The 17,950-nt window shown below is 37.6% G+C and overlaps 3 protein-coding genes across 10 annotated transcripts; 1 reads left to right on the forward strand and 2 right to left on the reverse strand.

Annotated features, from left to right (window-relative positions):
* Positions 1–310: 310 nt before the first annotated feature.
* On the forward strand, positions 311–5,662 carry LOC117220476 (transmembrane protein 185B). Its single transcript, XM_033470466.2, has 6 exons — positions 311–739; positions 1,392–1,737; positions 2,177–2,476; positions 2,553–2,676; positions 2,757–2,982; positions 3,095–5,662. Exons 1-5 carry the CDS (start codon positions 702–704, stop codon positions 2,966–2,968), a joined length of 1,020 nt encoding a protein of 339 aa, XP_033326357.1. The 5' UTR covers positions 311–701; the 3' UTR covers positions 2,969–2,982; positions 3,095–5,662.
* Positions 5,438–14,835, reverse strand: LOC117220478 (F-box/LRR-repeat protein 3). Of its 6 annotated transcripts, XM_076522523.1 has the most exons (11): positions 14,819–14,835; positions 14,240–14,381; positions 14,043–14,144; positions 13,786–13,875; positions 12,236–12,432; positions 10,517–10,633; positions 10,337–10,423; positions 8,223–8,412; positions 7,869–8,088; positions 6,714–6,959; positions 5,438–6,354 (listed from the first exon to the last, which is right to left on the reverse strand). In XM_076522523.1, exons 8-11 carry the CDS (start codon positions 8,410–8,412, stop codon positions 6,183–6,185), a joined length of 828 nt encoding a protein of 275 aa, XP_076378638.1. In that variant the 5' UTR covers positions 10,337–10,423; positions 10,517–10,633; positions 12,236–12,432; positions 13,786–13,875; positions 14,043–14,144; positions 14,240–14,381; positions 14,819–14,835; the 3' UTR covers positions 5,438–6,182. The 6 variants fall into 6 exon arrangements, with proteins under 6 accessions (XP_076378638.1, XP_076378640.1, XP_076378639.1 ...); XM_076522525.1 differs by lacking the exon at positions 10,517–10,633; XM_076522524.1 differs by lacking the exon at positions 14,819–14,835 and having other exon boundaries at positions 14,240–14,646.
* Positions 14,836–15,534: 699 nt separating this feature from the next.
* On the reverse strand, positions 15,535–17,236 carry LOC117220477 (uncharacterized). Of its 3 annotated transcripts, none has more exons than XM_076522522.1 (6): positions 16,914–17,236; positions 16,631–16,853; positions 16,280–16,536; positions 16,015–16,164; positions 15,854–15,911; positions 15,535–15,749 (listed from the first exon to the last, which is right to left on the reverse strand). In XM_076522522.1, the coding sequence occupies exons 1-4, from the start codon at positions 17,171–17,173 to the stop codon at positions 16,143–16,145; spliced, it is 762 nt and encodes a 253-aa protein (XP_076378637.1). In that variant the 5' UTR covers positions 17,174–17,236; the 3' UTR covers positions 15,535–15,749; positions 15,854–15,911; positions 16,015–16,142. The 3 variants fall into 3 exon arrangements, with proteins under 3 accessions (XP_076378637.1, XP_076378636.1, XP_033326358.1); XM_076522521.1 differs by having other exon boundaries at positions 15,859–15,911; positions 16,272–16,536; positions 16,914–17,230; XM_033470467.2 differs by having other exon boundaries at positions 16,272–16,536; positions 16,914–17,229.
* Positions 17,237–17,950: the final 714 nt, after the last annotated feature.

Below are 17,950 nucleotides of genomic sequence, written 5' to 3' on the forward strand. Positions count from 1 at the left end.
TGCAGCACTCTGTTTATTACGAATACTACTAAGATTTTGAAACTATTAGAATGTAATAAATTCATTCTTTCTAATATTTCATTATACATAGTTTGTTTCGAATGCAAACACATACATACATGTACGTGTAACATCGCATACGTATTGTAATATCAAAAATGATAGTGTACATCGTAATATTACTTTAAAAAGCATATCCATGTAACACATTGAAAGTCAAAGTTTTCAAACGTTCAAGAAAATGAATAACGTTCATGAATTTTGTTTTACTTACAAAACTTTTCCATCGAAATACTTCTGAAACCTATTTTAGATTGCAATGATCTTTAATCTGTTATCGTTTTAAAGTGCCTGAAGCATGTAACAACCGTGCACGTAATAAATCTTATGCATTGCATTTTGCATGTGCATTTCAAATAAGTACGAAGTTCTCTGCTAACGTTTAAGTTAGTTGTAACTCGACGTATCGAGTGTCGACAGCTGCTTGCCTTCGGCTGCTTTCAGTGCAATTCGAATTTTCGCGTGCGAATCGGTGGGATTTATTTTTTCTTTTCGTCTGCAAATGCAGAGCTCACTGTTCGTGTTCTTCCGCGATAAACTCTGCGGTAAATGAAACGATTTTCGGTGGGATGCGTTTATACGCGACGATCATCGCGAAGGTTTACGTCAAGTAGTTGGCCTACAAAACGTTTCTGATAATCATGAATCTGCAAACACTCTTTCAAGACTTCAATCCAAGGTAAATCCTCGCGCGTGAATTATATGGATTTTTCTCAAAGCTAGAGATTAACGACGAATCTAATGTTCGATATGAAAATCTTATATATATATAGAGAGAGTGGTATGTAAAATAAATGAAAAGAATGTAAAACAAGGAACATTACTCTATGTATTTACAGAAACATTTATCGTCAAGTGCGTGATGAGATTTCGTTTTTCGTTATAAATTAGCGCTTGTATAGATGATTTGATAAATAGTTTAAATCTATCTATAACCGTATCATAATATTTCTTAATAGTTTAATTTTAGTTCGGGTTGTACTTTATAAATAGGTCAGACGCTTAATTTAAACAAATGCCTGTCTTTCTTTATGCAGCAAATTTTGTCAATGTTACGAGGTTCTTGACCTTAGTCGCGAGTCAGCAAAAATACTTAATTGTTTTGAACATTTGTACATTAAAAGTATATTTTGTACGATCAGTGCAGTTATTTTTCTCTGTGTTAAATAATTTAATTGACAATTTTTGGAGATGCTTGTGTTTTATTGACTCTTGTTTTTTAAGATCACATGAATACATGTTTCAAGACCTAAATGTTTTTTAAATTTTGAAATCAGTTGTGTCTATATAATAAAATATTTGTTAACTAATTTTATTCATTTATATTGTAGCAAATTTTTAGTGCATTGCTGTTTGATGATATTTACATCGCTGTTTGCTCTTCGGCTGGATGGTTTTATAGAATGGAATTATTGGTGTGTCTTTACGCCAATATGGTTTTGGAAGAGTATGGTAATTTTGGGTGCTACTGTTGGAAGTTATGTTTGGTGGAGACACCCGCATGCAAGACTGGAAGGAGATGCCTATGTACATTACAAGGCAATGTTAATTACTTTGGCATTACATTTGATCCTGTTAATGTTTGAATTGTTAGTATGTGATAAATTAGAATCTGGGAGGCACCTTTGGATACTTGTATTTATACCACTGATCTTCATTTCTATAGTATCGATAGCAGTGAGTATACCGAAATTATATGCAGCACTGGCTAGAAGTATGAAATAAGTATTTACAATTACAATTTGAATAGCGTTGGTTGGGTCCATTTCACCAAATTACTCAAAAACTATATTTAAAAATTATGAGCTTTTTAATTATGTGTGTATTTTTTATCTTTTATATTATAATGAATGTTGTAATCATGTACATGAAATATAATTGTTTGTTTCATGGTTATCTTATAGAAACAAAGAAATGAGAGATTATGCTACAGAGTATTACTATAAGATAGTTACTAAGCCATTGTAATTGTTAATGTAAACAGAGTTGACTAGTTACATATTTACTTTTGTATAAAATATGGCTTGAATTGAGCTGTCATACTTTTAGTCAGTGATATATATTTAGGAATTATATAAATTAATTCTCTACAAATATAAATATGTTGCATTTGCAGGTATGTATTTGGGCTGCAAAACATGATCGATCATTTGAACTTGAACTGTTCTGTGCAGTTAATGTACTGCAGTTTATTTTCTTGGCATTAAGGCTAGATCATTTTATATTATGGAGTTGGGAAGTAGTATTTGTGCCTGTTTGGACACTTTTAAGCTTGTCCCTAGTGGCTGTGCTATATGCGATAGTATTTGCAGCTGTTTTATTAAGAGCACCACAGGTTACTGCCAGACAGAGGCGAACATCTTTAAATTCTGCATTGGCATACACATTTCTTGTGGTTCCAATCTCTGTGTTCCAAGTAAGAAGAATGATTATTTTGATAAAATAATGACAAATGATAAAATTCATTGACATTGGATTTTATTCTATTGCAGGTGTTATTAGCAAACAAATTAGATGGAGATATTTCATTAAATTATACTACAGTAGCTATGCCGCTTTTAATATCTCATATAACACTTATTTTTATGTCTTTTGATGCAAAAGGTGGAAACAGATGTAAGAAAGATTCATTTCATTTCATTTAAAATTTGAAATAATGTTAATCAGCAATAATCATTCAACTTAATTAATTTCAGGGTGGTTTGGCATTAGGAAGGATTTTTGTCATTTTTTATTAGGATTATGTCCATTACTTCAAGAATATGGTAATATTTCATACCAGCCAAGAAGTGATCAGGATCAACCACCATCTGAACCAATGGTTTCAGATAAAAATGAAAAACATGTTAAGAAAATCGACCTAACAAAACCTGTTGTACCTATAATTTCAATCGATATGCCTGATTGATTATTTTTATCTAGGTTTGTATGAATTATTATTAAATTTCCACATATTTGTGACTTGGACATGCTCACGATTTAGTGTAACTAAAAATTGTTTTATCAAATTGATAATGTGGCAACCATCTTACAGGATTGATTGGAGTATTTAAAATATTTGTACCGATATGACTGGTTAATACCAAGAGTCACATCTTTTCAAATAACAGACAGGTGCATATACATAATAGTGAAGTCTATTATAAAAAAGGGGGAAACTATTATCTTCAGTACGACATGTCGTAATGAAAATCTTGTTATTGTTAAACTCATTGTGCGCCAAGGCAATCAGAACTATCCATTAAAATATTATCCTATTTTGTTCCTGGGGCTAAAAAAAAAGCCTTTTGCAGTAACTAAAGATTTTGATAGGGGGAACTCTACAAAATTTTTTATGATCAATTAAGATGACCTGTAAGGAACAAAAATTTTGTTATCAATGCTAGATCAACGGCCCCTCGAGCAAATTTAGCAGTCGCAATGCTCAAAATGAAAATCATTATGTCTCTTAAAGCTGCATTAATTTTTTATGTGTATTCAAACACTTACACGTAGGTGGGATTCTGCAATATATGGACTTGTTCAAATCTGTGCTGTATCATTTTTTAATTTAAACAAAATGTCGTCGGGTAATGTGAAACTGATAGTGAAATAGGACAAGTTTCAATGAATCCACTTATTGCAGGTTTCTGGTGTAGAATAAGAGTAATCGACCCGTCCATTTCTTTGATTGATCCTTCGTAACGATATAAGATAATTGTCGACCTATTTTATTATGCCTGTTAATAGTGAAATTACGTAATGATAGTATTAATATTACTTTGCCAAAAGTAGTAGTTACAAAGAATGGTGAACATGCCTAAGCTGGTGCTAAAAATTAACAATACTTTAGACATGTTTTACATGCGACTAAGACCTGTGTTTAAAATTTCGTTTAATTCTTAGTACACCGTGATCTGTATAAAGCGAAGTTTCATTTATAATTACTTATATTTTAAACCAACTTACGATGTAAATAGCACACCAGATTACAGGACTAAGTAATGTTGTACAGGCCACATTTAAAAGAAATTGTTGTGTACATAGTTAAGTCTCGGATAACGAATGATTATCTAATGTTTAGTTGACTTAAAATTAATAAGTATTGCGTCATATATATAAAGATAAAGTAATAATATAGGACACACGAATACTGCGTACAATATATACATGTAATATAATCAAACATTATATTTGCAATTGATCAGTTCAGCTTCCCTTGTTTCTAATACGAAATTACAACACAAACTCCAGCATTGAACGAGACTTAACTGTACGATGCATATAGCAAATAGAATGGAATTATTGTAATTAATGATCGAAGGGATCGTAAATGGGGTACGTTATTCAAATTATCTTATATGCCAGTTTTCCTTTTGTAAAAATGCTTCACGTATATTCGAACCCCTTTTTAAATAATTTTTAATTTACTACGCATATTTATGTCTGTGTTCATGACAAATAAGTTGACAACACATAATTAGAAACAAGAGCCATATATTTATATTAGAATAATTTTTGTACGTGTTCCTAAAATGTTTGCAATATTTTTTATTAAAATATTCATATATTGATATTAGTAGATGGTCATTTTGATGCGTGCGTCAAACATATTCAAAGGACTCTGTTACTTTAAGCGATAAATTTAGATTTAAATTCTTTTGTATGTTTACAACTCGTGAGTTGCTTGAAAATACCAATGAATAATTAGTGCATTTCCTAATTAATAATATAACAAGAACGCGTCGTTGTTATATACCAAATAATTTAAATTTTACCGTATTTTATTGAATTAATCGATTCTTTCAACAAACAGAGAAACAACACAATGTTCGGAGATTGAAATTATTCGGAATTAAAGTAATATTATATGTGTGTGTATACGTTTATGTTGTGCGCGTCGTTTTATACTGAAATTTTATTGTAATCGTGAAGACTTTCATTTACTAGAATCTGATAAAGTAAGAATGTGCGGTTCATGCAAAGGATTTCGAATAAACCTACGAGGAACGGGAAGCAGGTGCAATGTACCTGGTAACGTATTTCAATCTTTGAACATGTTCATGGAACTGCAGAAATATTTGTTCGATAAGTTGTGCGTTACGTATGCATTGTAAAATTAAAAATTTTAGAACACAAAGGATATAATCCAAGATTTTTGAACGTACTAACATGGTTTGTTGTATATGAAGCGTAAATTGTTCAAATATTAGGTTTGTAATCGGCCTTAATGGGACAAGAGATCGGATATATCGGCTAGGAGACAAGACTGAGCACTTTGCATCTTTAGAATAACATCGGCAAGATGTAAAAAGAAAAAACAAATATTCGCGCGACTTTCAAGAAGAGACGTTTAAAGATAAGAGCATTAATTGTTAACGTTAATAGATACCATTAATTATTAAGTATATCCAATCATTTATTGTGTTATGATGTAGAAATAATGTACATAGTCTGTTGTATTACAATAACATTATAGACTATATTATTAATTATTGTATATTATACATATCTACCATGAGCGACGATTGATAAATAAGTAGTGGTATCATTTTATTTTATATACACCACTCGCAAAAAGGTACCATTATAATCTAATAAAGTTTATATTTTTTGGTATTAACAGATACGAGCAATTTTTACAATAAGTGGCTTTTTTCGTTCTTTTTCATCGAGTCATGTAAAACTGATAATATATTTCACACTAATTCGGATATTTAACATAATAATATAAATTAATGATGACAATAACAAAAATATGGTTACATTTTCGTGTGCTTGTTTACCATAAAAAAATGATCGATCCGATTATAAACTGTAGTTTGTAATCAGAATATGAAATACTTTTACCTTAAAACGATCGTACACTACAATTTCGGGGTTCAATGACGATGATTTTGAACAACGGGTTTTTTTAAAAAATAAATATTAACATTATGAAACGTGCAACACATATACAATTCTTATGCGGCGATTCAAAATCATATTTTTCTGCCCTCTGTGCAATTGATTCGTGTACAAAAAATGGAAGATGAAGGACCGTACAATCTAATTATCACTTACGCACATTTCTGATAAATGCGCAACACTATTGTCTGCCATCAGCGTGTCGTAAAAATTCATCTAATTACCACTAAAAACTTTCAGCACAATGGTATGTATTCAGGTACCCATGTTCGACCAAGGAGCTGCGAAATCTTTTTCGATAATTCCGTCACATCCAGTTCGGAGTCTTCTACTAGCGACGTTTCCCAGACGTACAGTATTCGTAGTCGTTTTGCGCAGACTGTGACGAATTCCAACAAACCTGAGCAACTGTGGCCAATGGAAACAAAAATTATCAATACTTCATGTATTTTCAATTGTTTCACATAATATGGAACAATAATCTTTAAAGATTGAAACAATGTAATATAAATTACTAATGCAGAAACATTACTATAATTTGTTTTTCGAAAGAAGAAAAATAATTATAATAGAAATAATCATAATAGCTGTCCACCCTAACTTCGGGATAGAATTAACACCCATCAAAAAGACTTCAAGTAATCTTCAGAATATATTAATAGAAATATAATTTCTTTGTCGTAACGTTTTATCGATTCATGTTTATGAGATCATCCGATGAAGCTCCACGGAGCTATTAAGTGGGAGCTGTCATGCAATGTACATACGTGATTTCACAATCGCCCAAACCGACAGCGCTTAGGCATGGACATCCTTCAGCGATAGAGAGCAGTGCTCGGTCAAGTGTGTCCGGTCCGTAAGCAGCAATAACTAACTCGACCAATCGAGGATATACGCAACCAATGCGTAACAATGTTGCTTCAGACGGTGCCTCCCCAAAGTACAAGTGTGTTATAGGAACGTAGGGAGCAAGAAGCACATTCTGATCGTCGTCGTCCGTCATGTACGACGATCTAAAATGAAAAGAAGATGCTATATCATTATGGTTTCTTATAAATACAAGACAATGCCCGAGAGTACGATTAAATTCTTTCGAATCCCATATTTGTCTCGGATGAATATCCGCCCATTTGCTGCTACTGTTAGGTCGACTAATAAATAATTTCCGTTTCCGGGAACAAATTGTAAAAATCGTAATCGACGAGTCATTCCCGATAAATGGTATCAGATTACATTGTAAACGATAACGAATAGAATAATTGATTAAAATACAATTACTGATAAATAATTACATAGATACAATTACTGATAATAATATTGATAAATTCAATCGATATACTGGTACAAAAATTACTTCTAACTCGTCGTAATAAATATTGTACAGTATCGTCTAGCGGGTGAAATTACGAGTAAAACAGAGAGAATTTCTTTAACTGTAATGTACAGCGAACATGAATTGACGTCCATTGTCCGTTAATCTTATCTGTAACTGTTTCTGATGAGCGCATTACGACTAATGTAACGTACACTTTTTAGCACTTCGGTGCAAATAGCAACATACCGTTCAAATATAATAAAAGTAGCAAAAACAATGCTTGTACACTGCCGATTTGTATAGTACTCGTATAGAATTTGTATACTATTTCTAGGAGCTTGTAAGAAAAATCCTAGGAGGATTGTAAGAGAAACAATAAAAACTGAGATTTGGCTAATCATAGTTTAAAAAGAATATTAGTATCCTATAGGTCAATACCTTAATCTCTACAATATAGCAACTAGGACTTGGTAAAAAATGTACTATCCATAGTAGACGTTACTACGCAGTCTATTATTTAGAAAAGAAATTTCTAAAGTTAGGTGGTTCGATTTAGAGTCTAAACGTTTACTCAAATACCATCCTTTAGAGAAAAAAGTGCACTCACAGCACTAGGTTAATGTTCGGCAGTTGACTCGAAAATGTACACCAAGCAGTATCGCTGACTCGTGGAAGTGGTTTTATTTCCTGATGCACCTCCAATCGCAAAGTCTCCAATTGCATATGTTTCTCAGAGCTTAGGGCTAGTAACAATTCGTCGCTGAGCAACGAATAGGAGAGACACAATTCTCGCAAGTACCGGCAATAATTAACCAACGCCTGGATCCCTATAACGCAAATGTCTGATTAATTTACGTAACGAACCCTTACATTTTCATAAATACATGTAACATTATTTCATTGTCACAATCACAATGCAATCGATATCAGAAAGCAATTATTATACTGCGAAAGACGGTACCTTCGGGCAACAATCGCGGATATCCTTTTATTCGAAGAAGTTGCAGCGTTTTAGAGGCATCCTCGTCTTTCCCGGACCGATCCTTTCTCTGCTCGATCCCATCTTCGCTCGATATTTTCATGATGGTCTTGAATTTATCATTGTCGATCTCCAAAAAACCGGGCTTCGTCGTACTCATTAGTGCCAGCATCTAACATCGAATGCAAGTCACGTGTAAATATGTATAGCATCTCGGAATACCGAGCTAAAAATTTCAATCCGACTAATTATCGTTAAGAATGACTTGCAGACACTGAAACCATAATTTGCCGCAGCCTCTTAAATATTGCTCGTAGTATAATTTGATCGTGAATATGAAATTGTGTTTTTTACTTTGATACATTCGCGACAGCGTTTCCGCTATTTTATTGCAATCTTACTCCGTCGGACCATCGGCATTATCGCTTTCAAAAATACCGGCGGACAGAGTATTTGCCACCTCTAATGTGATCATCTTTAACTATCTAAAAACTATCGAACTCTGAAAGTAACTAACATGTATTGCTTTCTAACGGCGAAGAGACTTGGGCGAGTATTAAACAAACATATTTCGCGAAAAATTCATCGATGGACCTCATTCATTTCTCTGGGACTAGGCAAAACGTGACCGATACGGCAAACGTGACACGGGTGCAACAGTGTTCGTAACGTTACAGCATTGCTAGCCGAGTTTCTTCTCGGTAACGCGTGTCCCGGGAGTTAAGTGGACGTGTCTGTATAAGTATATGTAAGCAAGATAACACGTTGCTTGCCACGTGTATCGTTTTCGCCGCCGCTGAACTTGATATCCTCGCATTCGATTGATTTCGGTCTCGTTAAGAAAACATTTCAAGCCGACTTCGTCGTTCCGTTTTGCCATGCACTTTGTACTTTGGACATTCATTTTTGTTACGAAGAAAAGATCGACGGAACGGCCAGTGCCGAAGAAGAAAGTAATTTCGTTTTGCTCGACGGAAAATAAAAGGCGATCGTTCAACATTCGTTCGTTGTCTATAAATCTTGTCCAAATTGTTCTGTGAAAAACGAAATTACTTTCCGAGGAAACCCGATAAGTTCGCATAAACCGGCTAGTCGAGAAGTTTCAACCACTGAACCAGAACGAGAAGCAGCTCTCGATGAATTATTCAACCGAGAGAGTTCATTCATCCCCCACCGGGTTCCGACATAATCGTCGGTATCACAAGTAGCTGTCACCTGTCGTCCCTCTACGTCTACACAGTCGAGCCACATCGCGAGTTCTTTGGGTCCCGGGCCTAACAGAAAACCGTAGCTCGGTTCGCGGAGCGGGTGCACGAAATGCAGTCCACCGCGGCGAGCCCCACGGAAGCCGCGAAATTACCGCGTCGACTATCGCGAACCTTGGACAATTCGTGTCCAGGGTGTCGCCAACGAGTACAGCAGGCAGCCTCGGTGGGCTCCGCGCGACTGGCCTCTCCCCGATGGCCGAGCACGCGTAGGGAACGGGGGATACCGGTGCAAACGGTGTTTAGGAAAGAGAGAGTACTATGGCGAGAGCATGCTACCACCGCGCCGGGACCGTAGGCTGCTACGGCCTTCGCGAAGGAGGTGCAGAGAAAAAGCGAAAGGACGACTGGAAAGGCATGTAATCGTTGTGCAACACGGCAGCATTGATCGGATTGGGACCGCGGCGGGCCCGCGGCGGTTCTCGACGACTGGGCCATGCACGTGCTGGGTACACGAGACGTCCTGCGAACCACTCGCCGTCCTTCTCGCCCGATTCAACGCGTACTACTCCTGGTGATCAATTTTCTATCGCACTCGATACAGCGGAAGCTCGACCAACCGGGCCCATAGTTATCGGGCCTGAAAGTCTTAGGCGATGCAACGCATTTGTCTCCTTCCGCACCAGCCAGGACACGCAGTTGTTAAATAGCATCTCCGGGAAAAAGTATTTTGAACATCTTCGAACGGGGTTTGTCTTCGGTGGATGCGTCTCTTACGATCGCTTCGTTGCTTTTCGTACGATACTCAAAGGTCTTTAACGGCAATGCGAATTCGTCGATGAATGAAATGATGATGGAAGCACGTATAATTTTATATTGTTTGAAAAGAACCTTGTATGTATGTATCCGGTACTAGGAGAAGTTCCCCTAGGTGGTCGTTTTTATCCAATTATCCAATTTATCGGCAGAAAACCGCCGCTGAAACGATAAAAATTATTTGTAAAGCTTACGATGGACGAATGCGCGAGACGTGTTAATGAATCGATTGGCTGGAGAAATAGAAGAGTCTACCTTTGTGGCGGGGGAAAACACTTCGATTTCGAAATGTCCTATCAATTTATTGCACGAGGCATGAGACAAAATGACGGGAAAACGTTCGCGAACACCGCCGTGCGGGAAAAATGCTTTCTGAAAATAAAGAAATAATAATAAGAAATAATCAAGCGAGCCTTGTGTCTCGGTCAAGATTTAAGGGTGGCGCGAGTGCTAAATTTTCCGCGTTTAATATGGAGAAGAATTCTATGAAACGGGAACATGCAGCGGAAATAATGAAATACCATAACAACTGATTCATGGGCCATCCTATGCATTCGATGCAATACTGTGCACGCACTCTTAACGAGAAGCGTGCAAATATGTTCCGAGCTACACGAGACCGGTAAAAGGATTGCCGGGTTGCAGAAAGCGGTCACGGACCGAGCAAACGTTCCTGAAGCACGCTAGTCTATCCACGTGTTTGTGGTCACGCCGGTCACGTGGACTCCGTTTAGAAGAGCCTGAAATTCCCGGGTTGTATAATTTCCTTACATGTTGCTACGTTCTACATTATATATATATATATAAATATAAATATATATATATATATAAATATAAATATATATATATATATAAATATAAATATATATACATATATATAAATATATAAATATATATTTCTTTTGTTAATCATTCTAATCAATTGGAAAGAATGTAGGTACACTCGCTGTTTACTGTTTCACTGTTCCTCTGGTCATTTTGATCAGAAACACGTAAAAGTCGCGGTTCAGTGTAATAATTTATTACCGTTGATTTTATAAATTTGCGACAAAACTGTATTGATTAGAATGATTAACAAAAGAAATACAATTTTTGTCCAACATGTTTTTAATACAATCTTCTTAGAAAATTGTTATTTCGCATTCCGAAGATCCGCGGTCTAGTTATTATGAAAACATTATCGACGGACGTGCGAGATATTTGCAAATTCAAATATCGTGAAAAAATACTAATTCAGCGAGTCAGTGATTTACCGAGTCACCCCTTACAACGGTCGGGTCAAGCCGGATAAGGCTAATGATGCCATTATAAAATGAAACCGAAGACGTTGCCGAACGAACGGTGTAGGAAATACGGGGCGGCTACTGAATTATTTAATACTGTTCGGTGCACGGGATTAACAAAATGCCCGTAATCTCTAAAAGCAGGTCACGGACTTGCGGAGCCCGTTTGCCGGTTCCCAGTAGACCATTCACGTGTTTTCTGCTGCGACTCACGTGTATCACGAAGAGAAAGGGAACTGATAAATTACCACCTAATTAAACATCACCTGCCAAATGCTCGACAGGCTTCAGTTCTAAAGAACTCGAAAATATTTCTTCTAGGTTCTACAAAAAGATCTAATTGTCGGAAAATTGCTGAAATCTTTTTACAGCAAAAAAATGCAGCTATGGCCGGTGTAAAAAAAGACAATTATCTGAAAGGAAAATGCTTTAGGATAAATAAATTCAAAGAACATTTGTTCAGTACGAATATAGATGTCTTGTCTTTCAAATCGAAATAAAATTCTACGCCATTCTCATCGATGCTTGAGCATTAAATAAACTAATTGCAGTCGTACGATAAACACAAATTTCATTTTCGTCCCATAACGAGTGGGACCATATAGTTATTCCGAACAAGAAGGTACTGTATGCAAAAATACCACGACGACGAGAGACGTTGATCGGATGAAACGTAACAAGTGATAATTACCTATTACCCTGGCTGAGATTGAATCTTCCGTTCCTCCAAAACGGTAATCAGTGTGTAATCGTATGCCGCACGGCACAGGCGAACAGGGTGCTCGAAAGTAGTAGGCGGAGGAAAATCGTGTTTATTGGAAGCGAAACCCATTTACTTTCGCAATGGTTAGTCACTAGCATCAGATTCGGATGCACCACGAGCTATACCTATAAAACAAACATGCCTAATGTTACTACGCTGTGATTGAACCACTCCAATGATATCGTGTCGATAACGTTATCGAATGAATTATAATCGTTCTCAGGTATTCTATTATTTCGTAAGAACTTTCGCGGATCTTCGTGTGCCAAGCATGAATCCGAAAACTGTCTTCCCCCGTCATCCCCGATTTTTCAGTAATTCGTAAACCCTATTTTCTCAGACTACGAAATTTAAAAAAATAGATTTACGTATACAGTGTAAGAGTACAAAATTCTAATGTGCAAAAGAAGTAAAAAGAAATTGTTCTAGGATGAGAGAAGCCGGACTACCATTCCAGCGTTAAACGAAAAATTCGTCGTGCTTACGTCTCGATTATTTCGAAGAAACTAGATATACCGAACAAAAAGCTGGTTTCAGATTCGCACTCGGGACGCGAAGATCCACGAGAATCCTCTACTAGCGTCGTAACACGTAATATCGTATTACATTTCTAAACCGACACTCGCTTTTTGTCGCTATCGACTATGCATTTATATTATAACCATCCTTATCGCGGATTGCAATTCGTAATGAGGAGTGAATTCGACAAAGCGTTATTATCGTCGAATCGACATGTTCCGAGTGTCGGTTCACCGGACGAATAAAAATGCTTTACCAATGCGCTGGAGGGACTGCTATTCTATGTACACGCACACACACACACACACACACACACACATGGTTGCTATTACTTTTTGCACACGCCCCTGGTATTACTGTACGAAAAAACGGTCGATAGTAAGAATATTTTCGCTGCCGGTCCCTGGAAACCGGTCTCGACCAAGTATGTACTGGCCTTACCGTTTTCCTTCTGCCGCTCACGACGCTGTCTCACGCTATTAACAGCTGATACACGTGTTCCCGCGCTCACGTGCACCTCGGCTATTGCTACCTGTATGCGTTCTATAGATACTCATACACGGCTATCCTCTATACATATATATCTTCGACGCGCGACATGCGTCATCGTCGTCGCAAGACGTTCTCTCCGCTTCCCATTCCGCGAAAAATGTCGAGACCATGGGATCGGATTTCTCAGCTATCAAGCGCGAATGGACTCGTTTCAGTTAACGAAAAATGAAATTCTACGATAAATCGCGTGTTAACTTGATAATCGAAATGTCCGAGGGTACTCTCTTCGTTCGATATCCTGCGAATGACGCGCAACGCGCACGGTTCCTTGCTCTTGCAACGCCTGTCTTCTTTTCAATCTTCTAGATAAGACGACGATCGAACGTAGGATACATTTACTTCGACTCGGATTCTTCGGGCGAGAGCATTACGTAAAATTGAAAACCACGTCTTTCCAGGTCATTTACCTTGTCCGAGCCGATTAATAAGATTTCGTTAAGATCGTAGGATTCGGTGAGGCTTCCTCCTCGTGTCTTCTATCCTCGAAGCTCGCATCGCTTTTCATTTATGTAATCGGAACGGTACAACGAGCGAAAAAAGAAAAGAAAAAGAAAATCAGTTTTACGGAAGTTTCATCGAAACGCATAATTATACATATAAGTCGAGTGTTTATTCGTAGGAGAAGAAGAAAAAGAAAACGAAATAATAACGAAAACATTCATACCACTTTACGCGAATGTATTTACCCTGTGCGACGTTACGTTGATCGCTGTTCGCTGATTTCAGACCGAGACGCAGTTGTGCGATTCGTGAGAAAATGACAATACTGGTGGACGAGATATCGGAGATTATTTGTAAGAACAAAAAAAAGGAATGGTTAATGTTGGAGCGAGGAGTTAAATGTGGAGAAGCGGTTTTCACCTGAATTTTACGTGCTGTACGTGACACGATGAACTAGCATTGAAGCGACGTCTCCGAGCGATTGAGAGCGACTGGAGATGTGTTGGGGCTCATTGTCAGAAGCGTCCAGTAGCGTTCAGGAGCGGTACAATTTGAAACACCTCTGCAATCGATATTTATATAAGACTCCGTTAATGCGATGACGAAATATTTCCGCATGAAAAATTGATTATGCACACGCGCGAACAACGCAGTTTCAACATTCGGGCAAATAGTTTAACGCGAAACAGAGAAATACCGATCTTCGATATTCCCCTCTGTGATACGTTGTCGATCACTATGCGATTAAAATTGTTCATACATAGGTCCGTCGGTTTCTCACGTAGAATTAAAGAATTAAACATTGAACGGCGATCTTTCACCCGACGTAACACGATACCCTAATGTTTTGATGCTTTGCACGCGTTTCTAAGCGGTGTAAGCGACACTTGTGCGACGTAAAATTTCGCGTACCACGAAGTTAGGCGCGTGAACTTCGCTTTGAATGACCATTTTCTTCTAGAAACGTACGGAAGAATAAAGTTCGTTGGAAAACCTCACTTAAAAACGCCTAGCACCGAAGGAACGTTTCAGATGAGACGATGATTCCGTTCAGATGAGACCCATGACTTGCTTCGGAACATCACGTAGGAACTGAAAGAACATTGATTATTAACGATACGATTCTTTAAATCTGTTGTTGAGCAACATCGCGTAGCATGTGCCGTAACGGAAGCATCTACGTTTCGAATCTATCTGATACCGTTCGATCAACGACCTTAGGTCGATGCGTTCGATCTATTGAATATTACGAAACGATCGAATTCGTAGAATATTCCTGGTTTTGCGAGCCGTGATAGCAAACAATAATCTGTTCGAGTAAAAATTCTATTCTCAAATTACTGAAAGAATTAACATCAGAATATTATAAATAAATCGCTTTACCGACACTGTAAATTCAGCCTCCCCTCTGTTATGGACAGATGTAGTTCACCAGCTGACCGTTCCATTTAGGTAGAGTCCGCTATTGACCACAGTACATTTTTGTAGAGTCGGTAATTCAGATCTTGGGTCAAAAAGATGCATTGTATGCAAAATCTGTGTAAAAATATTCAAACGAATATTTAAAGCATATTTAACTAAGAGTAAATTAATTATAATTGTTATCACATAGGGGAATGCTGTTGTTGCGTGACCACGTGGGCGTATGTAGTTATGTTAGTGCTACTGTGCCATATTGACCAATGGCGATAGGAGGGAAATTTGAATACAAAATATCATGTTTAGGCAAAGCCTGTATATTTAATAATCTTGAATCCTCTACCACTGTTCGTCGGATAAGGACCTGTCGTCTGCTTCTCTCTCTCTCTCTCTTTCTCTCTCTCTCTCTCTCTCTCTCTCTCTCTCTCTCTCTCTCCATCACTCAGTCCCACGAACCGCAGTCTTCACGCGTAACACCCGTGCACCCCTTGGCGGGCCTTTTATTCTTGCGCTGCAACCGGAAGAAGGGTTACCTGACGAGTCAATCTCGAAAGTAGAATATGAGAAAGCTTTCCAATGAATAAAAGAGTAATATATTCTTATATCTTCGTTTACCTTACTGGAACGTGTATGCTTCATTGCGGGAAAATGTACTGCTTCACAAATTAGACCTCTGTAAAAGTTAAGCAATTTCAACGACTTCTATATACAATTCTATCTGAAATTTGGTTCGTTCACGTAGGTGAACTACAGACTGTTCTTGCGTTTAAACCTGCCTCATTTAAAAACGTATTGTATTCGGATCGCTTCGATCAAAGATGCCATTAGATCGACTTTGTTGTAGCGACAAAATCGCCGCCACAAATATTCGGACAGCCGATCGGCGAAATCTTCATCTATTCTTCTAGTGTTCGTGCCATCGCTTCCTATAATTATAAATTTCGATTTCAAATAATCATGACACGAGAGTACAATATAAAGCGAAGAGAATGCAATGAACATAATTTAAATTTAACTGTGATATATCAATTACCAACTAACTCTATACTGTGGTTCACCGTTTTGTGTACGTAGCCCGCGGCAGTGAGACCCTCGTAAATGCGAGAGCGGTCCGTCTGAATCTCACTGCCGATGGCTATGTATTCTTTTATGACGTCGATGATCGTTTCGGGTGTTCGGTTCTCCATTACCACCATGCGGCAGTCGGTGGTCTCAACGTCGACCATACCAATGATCCAGTGGCCCTCGACATTGCGGCCACGATTACATTTCCGCTTGCCAAATTTGGCTTCGTCTATCTGTGAAATAATACGAATCAAACGTTTCGAAAGTTGCGCGTCTCCAAGATCTCCTAGAAAACTTAACGAATCGAATCGACGCATTGCTCTGTACCTGAATTGTAACCGGTTTTCCGGCTGCCGAAATCCCCCCCAATTTCGGCTTGTCCAATTGCATCTTCGGGAAATGGTCGACGATCATCTCGCGACAGTAGCGGAACCATGCAGCAATCGTGGACGAACTTAAAGTCGATACATGATCAGTGTCCACATTGAAATCGCACAATTCGTGCGTCGTATAAGCATAGGAGAGGTCCCGCGTAAAGCAGTACATTAATCTGAAGAAATGCACAATTCATGAAATCGTACGAATGCGCCAATTACCGTAAAAAAATTACCTTATAGCCTTGTACAGGGGCAAACGAATATGCTCGAAAAAGGAATCGACCATCGCCGAGTACTGACGGCAATTCGCGCGACCAACAGAACATCGGAAACGGCCAATTCCATGTTCCGCTGAACTCGAATGAAATTTCATCGGCTTTCGGTGCACCCTGCACATCATCGACCCACGCAACAGCCGGTGTTCGCGTGCCCAGACGATAGCATCTTGATTTGTCGTCGGTAAATTCGCAAAGTTGTACCTCTTATTTTCCATCTTTGTTTCAACGGACACTAGGAATACGAATATCTCGAAGATGGCTGGCCGGCCGTTTTTGCGCGCCCGTGGTGCCGTCTGGCGGGAAGCTTTCAAAATAAATCTTGAAAACAGTTTCCGAGTCAATTGTCAAAATTCTATTAAAGTATGGACAATGGAACGATTTCTCGCGGACCTAATGTTTACGCTTCGATAGTTTATCTTTACCTCGAGTTGCTTAGTAGTTAATTTTGTTTAAACATTAGATTAGTAAGATAGACAAGAGAGTTACCAGAAGGTTTCATTAGCACCTAAGATTTATCCTTCTAAGACCTAATATTTATCCTTCGATAGTTTATCTTTACCATTAGCAACAGAAATTCTTATAATTATTATTAAACAGCTAGAAATAATAAATATATTGATAGAATATTTTCGATGTAACGATTCTTCAATAAATTCGTGCTTTAAAAATTACTTTATATGTTCGACATTATTAATTACTTCCTTTACGAAACGATACGACGAAATAGCCACGAGAATATTTAATAAAACACCGAAAAGCAAACAATTTATTAACGAAGCTCGAAACATTCGTGCTCGAAAAATTGCTCCATATGTCTGATTCTACCGATTATTTTCACTAACAAATTAAATGGCAAAATAGCCGGTGGAGTGCTTGACCATACTTCTAACAAATAGAACTGTTGCAAATATTAAGAAGCGAGAAATAGTAAATTTATTAACGAAGGAAATTTGATTTAATAACTCATCGATCGATTTGTGCAACTCTCTTGT

Source organism: Megalopta genalis, chromosome 5 (genome assembly GCF_051020955.1).
Source record: "Megalopta genalis isolate 19385.01 chromosome 5, iyMegGena1_principal, whole genome shotgun sequence".
In the NCBI taxonomy this organism is placed as follows: Eukaryota; Metazoa; Arthropoda; class Insecta; order Hymenoptera; family Halictidae; genus Megalopta; species Megalopta genalis.

Excerpts from the sequence above, each read along its gene's own strand:
- LOC117220477 (XM_076522521.1), bottom strand. The coding sequence starts at position 17,173 with ATGGAAAATAAGAGGTACAACTTTGCGAATTTACCGACGACAAATCAA. Across the intron at positions 16,854-16,913 it reads CCCCTGTACAAGGCTATAAG|ATTAATGTACTGCTTTACGC; the intron begins GTAATTTTTTTA and ends GCATTTCTTCAG. Across the intron at positions 16,537-16,630 it reads GAAAACCGGTTACAATTCAG|ATAGACGAAGCCAAATTTGG; the intron begins GTACAGAGCAAT and ends ATTATTTCACAG.
- LOC117220478 (XM_033470470.2), bottom strand. The coding sequence starts at position 9,491 with ATGTGGCTCGACTGTGTAGACGTAGAGGGACGACAG. Across the intron at positions 8,413-9,455 it reads TAGACGTAGAGGGACGACAG|ATGCTGGCACTAATGAGTAC; the intron begins GTGACAGCTACT and ends ATTCGATGTTAG. Across the intron at positions 6,960-7,868 it reads CCGAACATTAACCTAGTGCT|ATCGTCGTACATGACGGACG; the intron begins GTGAGTGCACTT and ends TTTTCATTTTAG.
- LOC117220476 (XM_033470466.2), top strand. The coding sequence starts at position 702 with ATGAATCTGCAAACACTCTTTCAAGACTTCAATCCAAG. Across the intron at positions 1,738-2,176 it reads TTTCTATAGTATCGATAGCA|GTATGTATTTGGGCTGCAAA; the intron begins GTGAGTATACCG and ends TTGCATTTGCAG. Across the intron at positions 2,677-2,756 it reads TGCAAAAGGTGGAAACAGAT|GGTGGTTTGGCATTAGGAAG; the intron begins GTAAGAAAGATT and ends AATTAATTTCAG.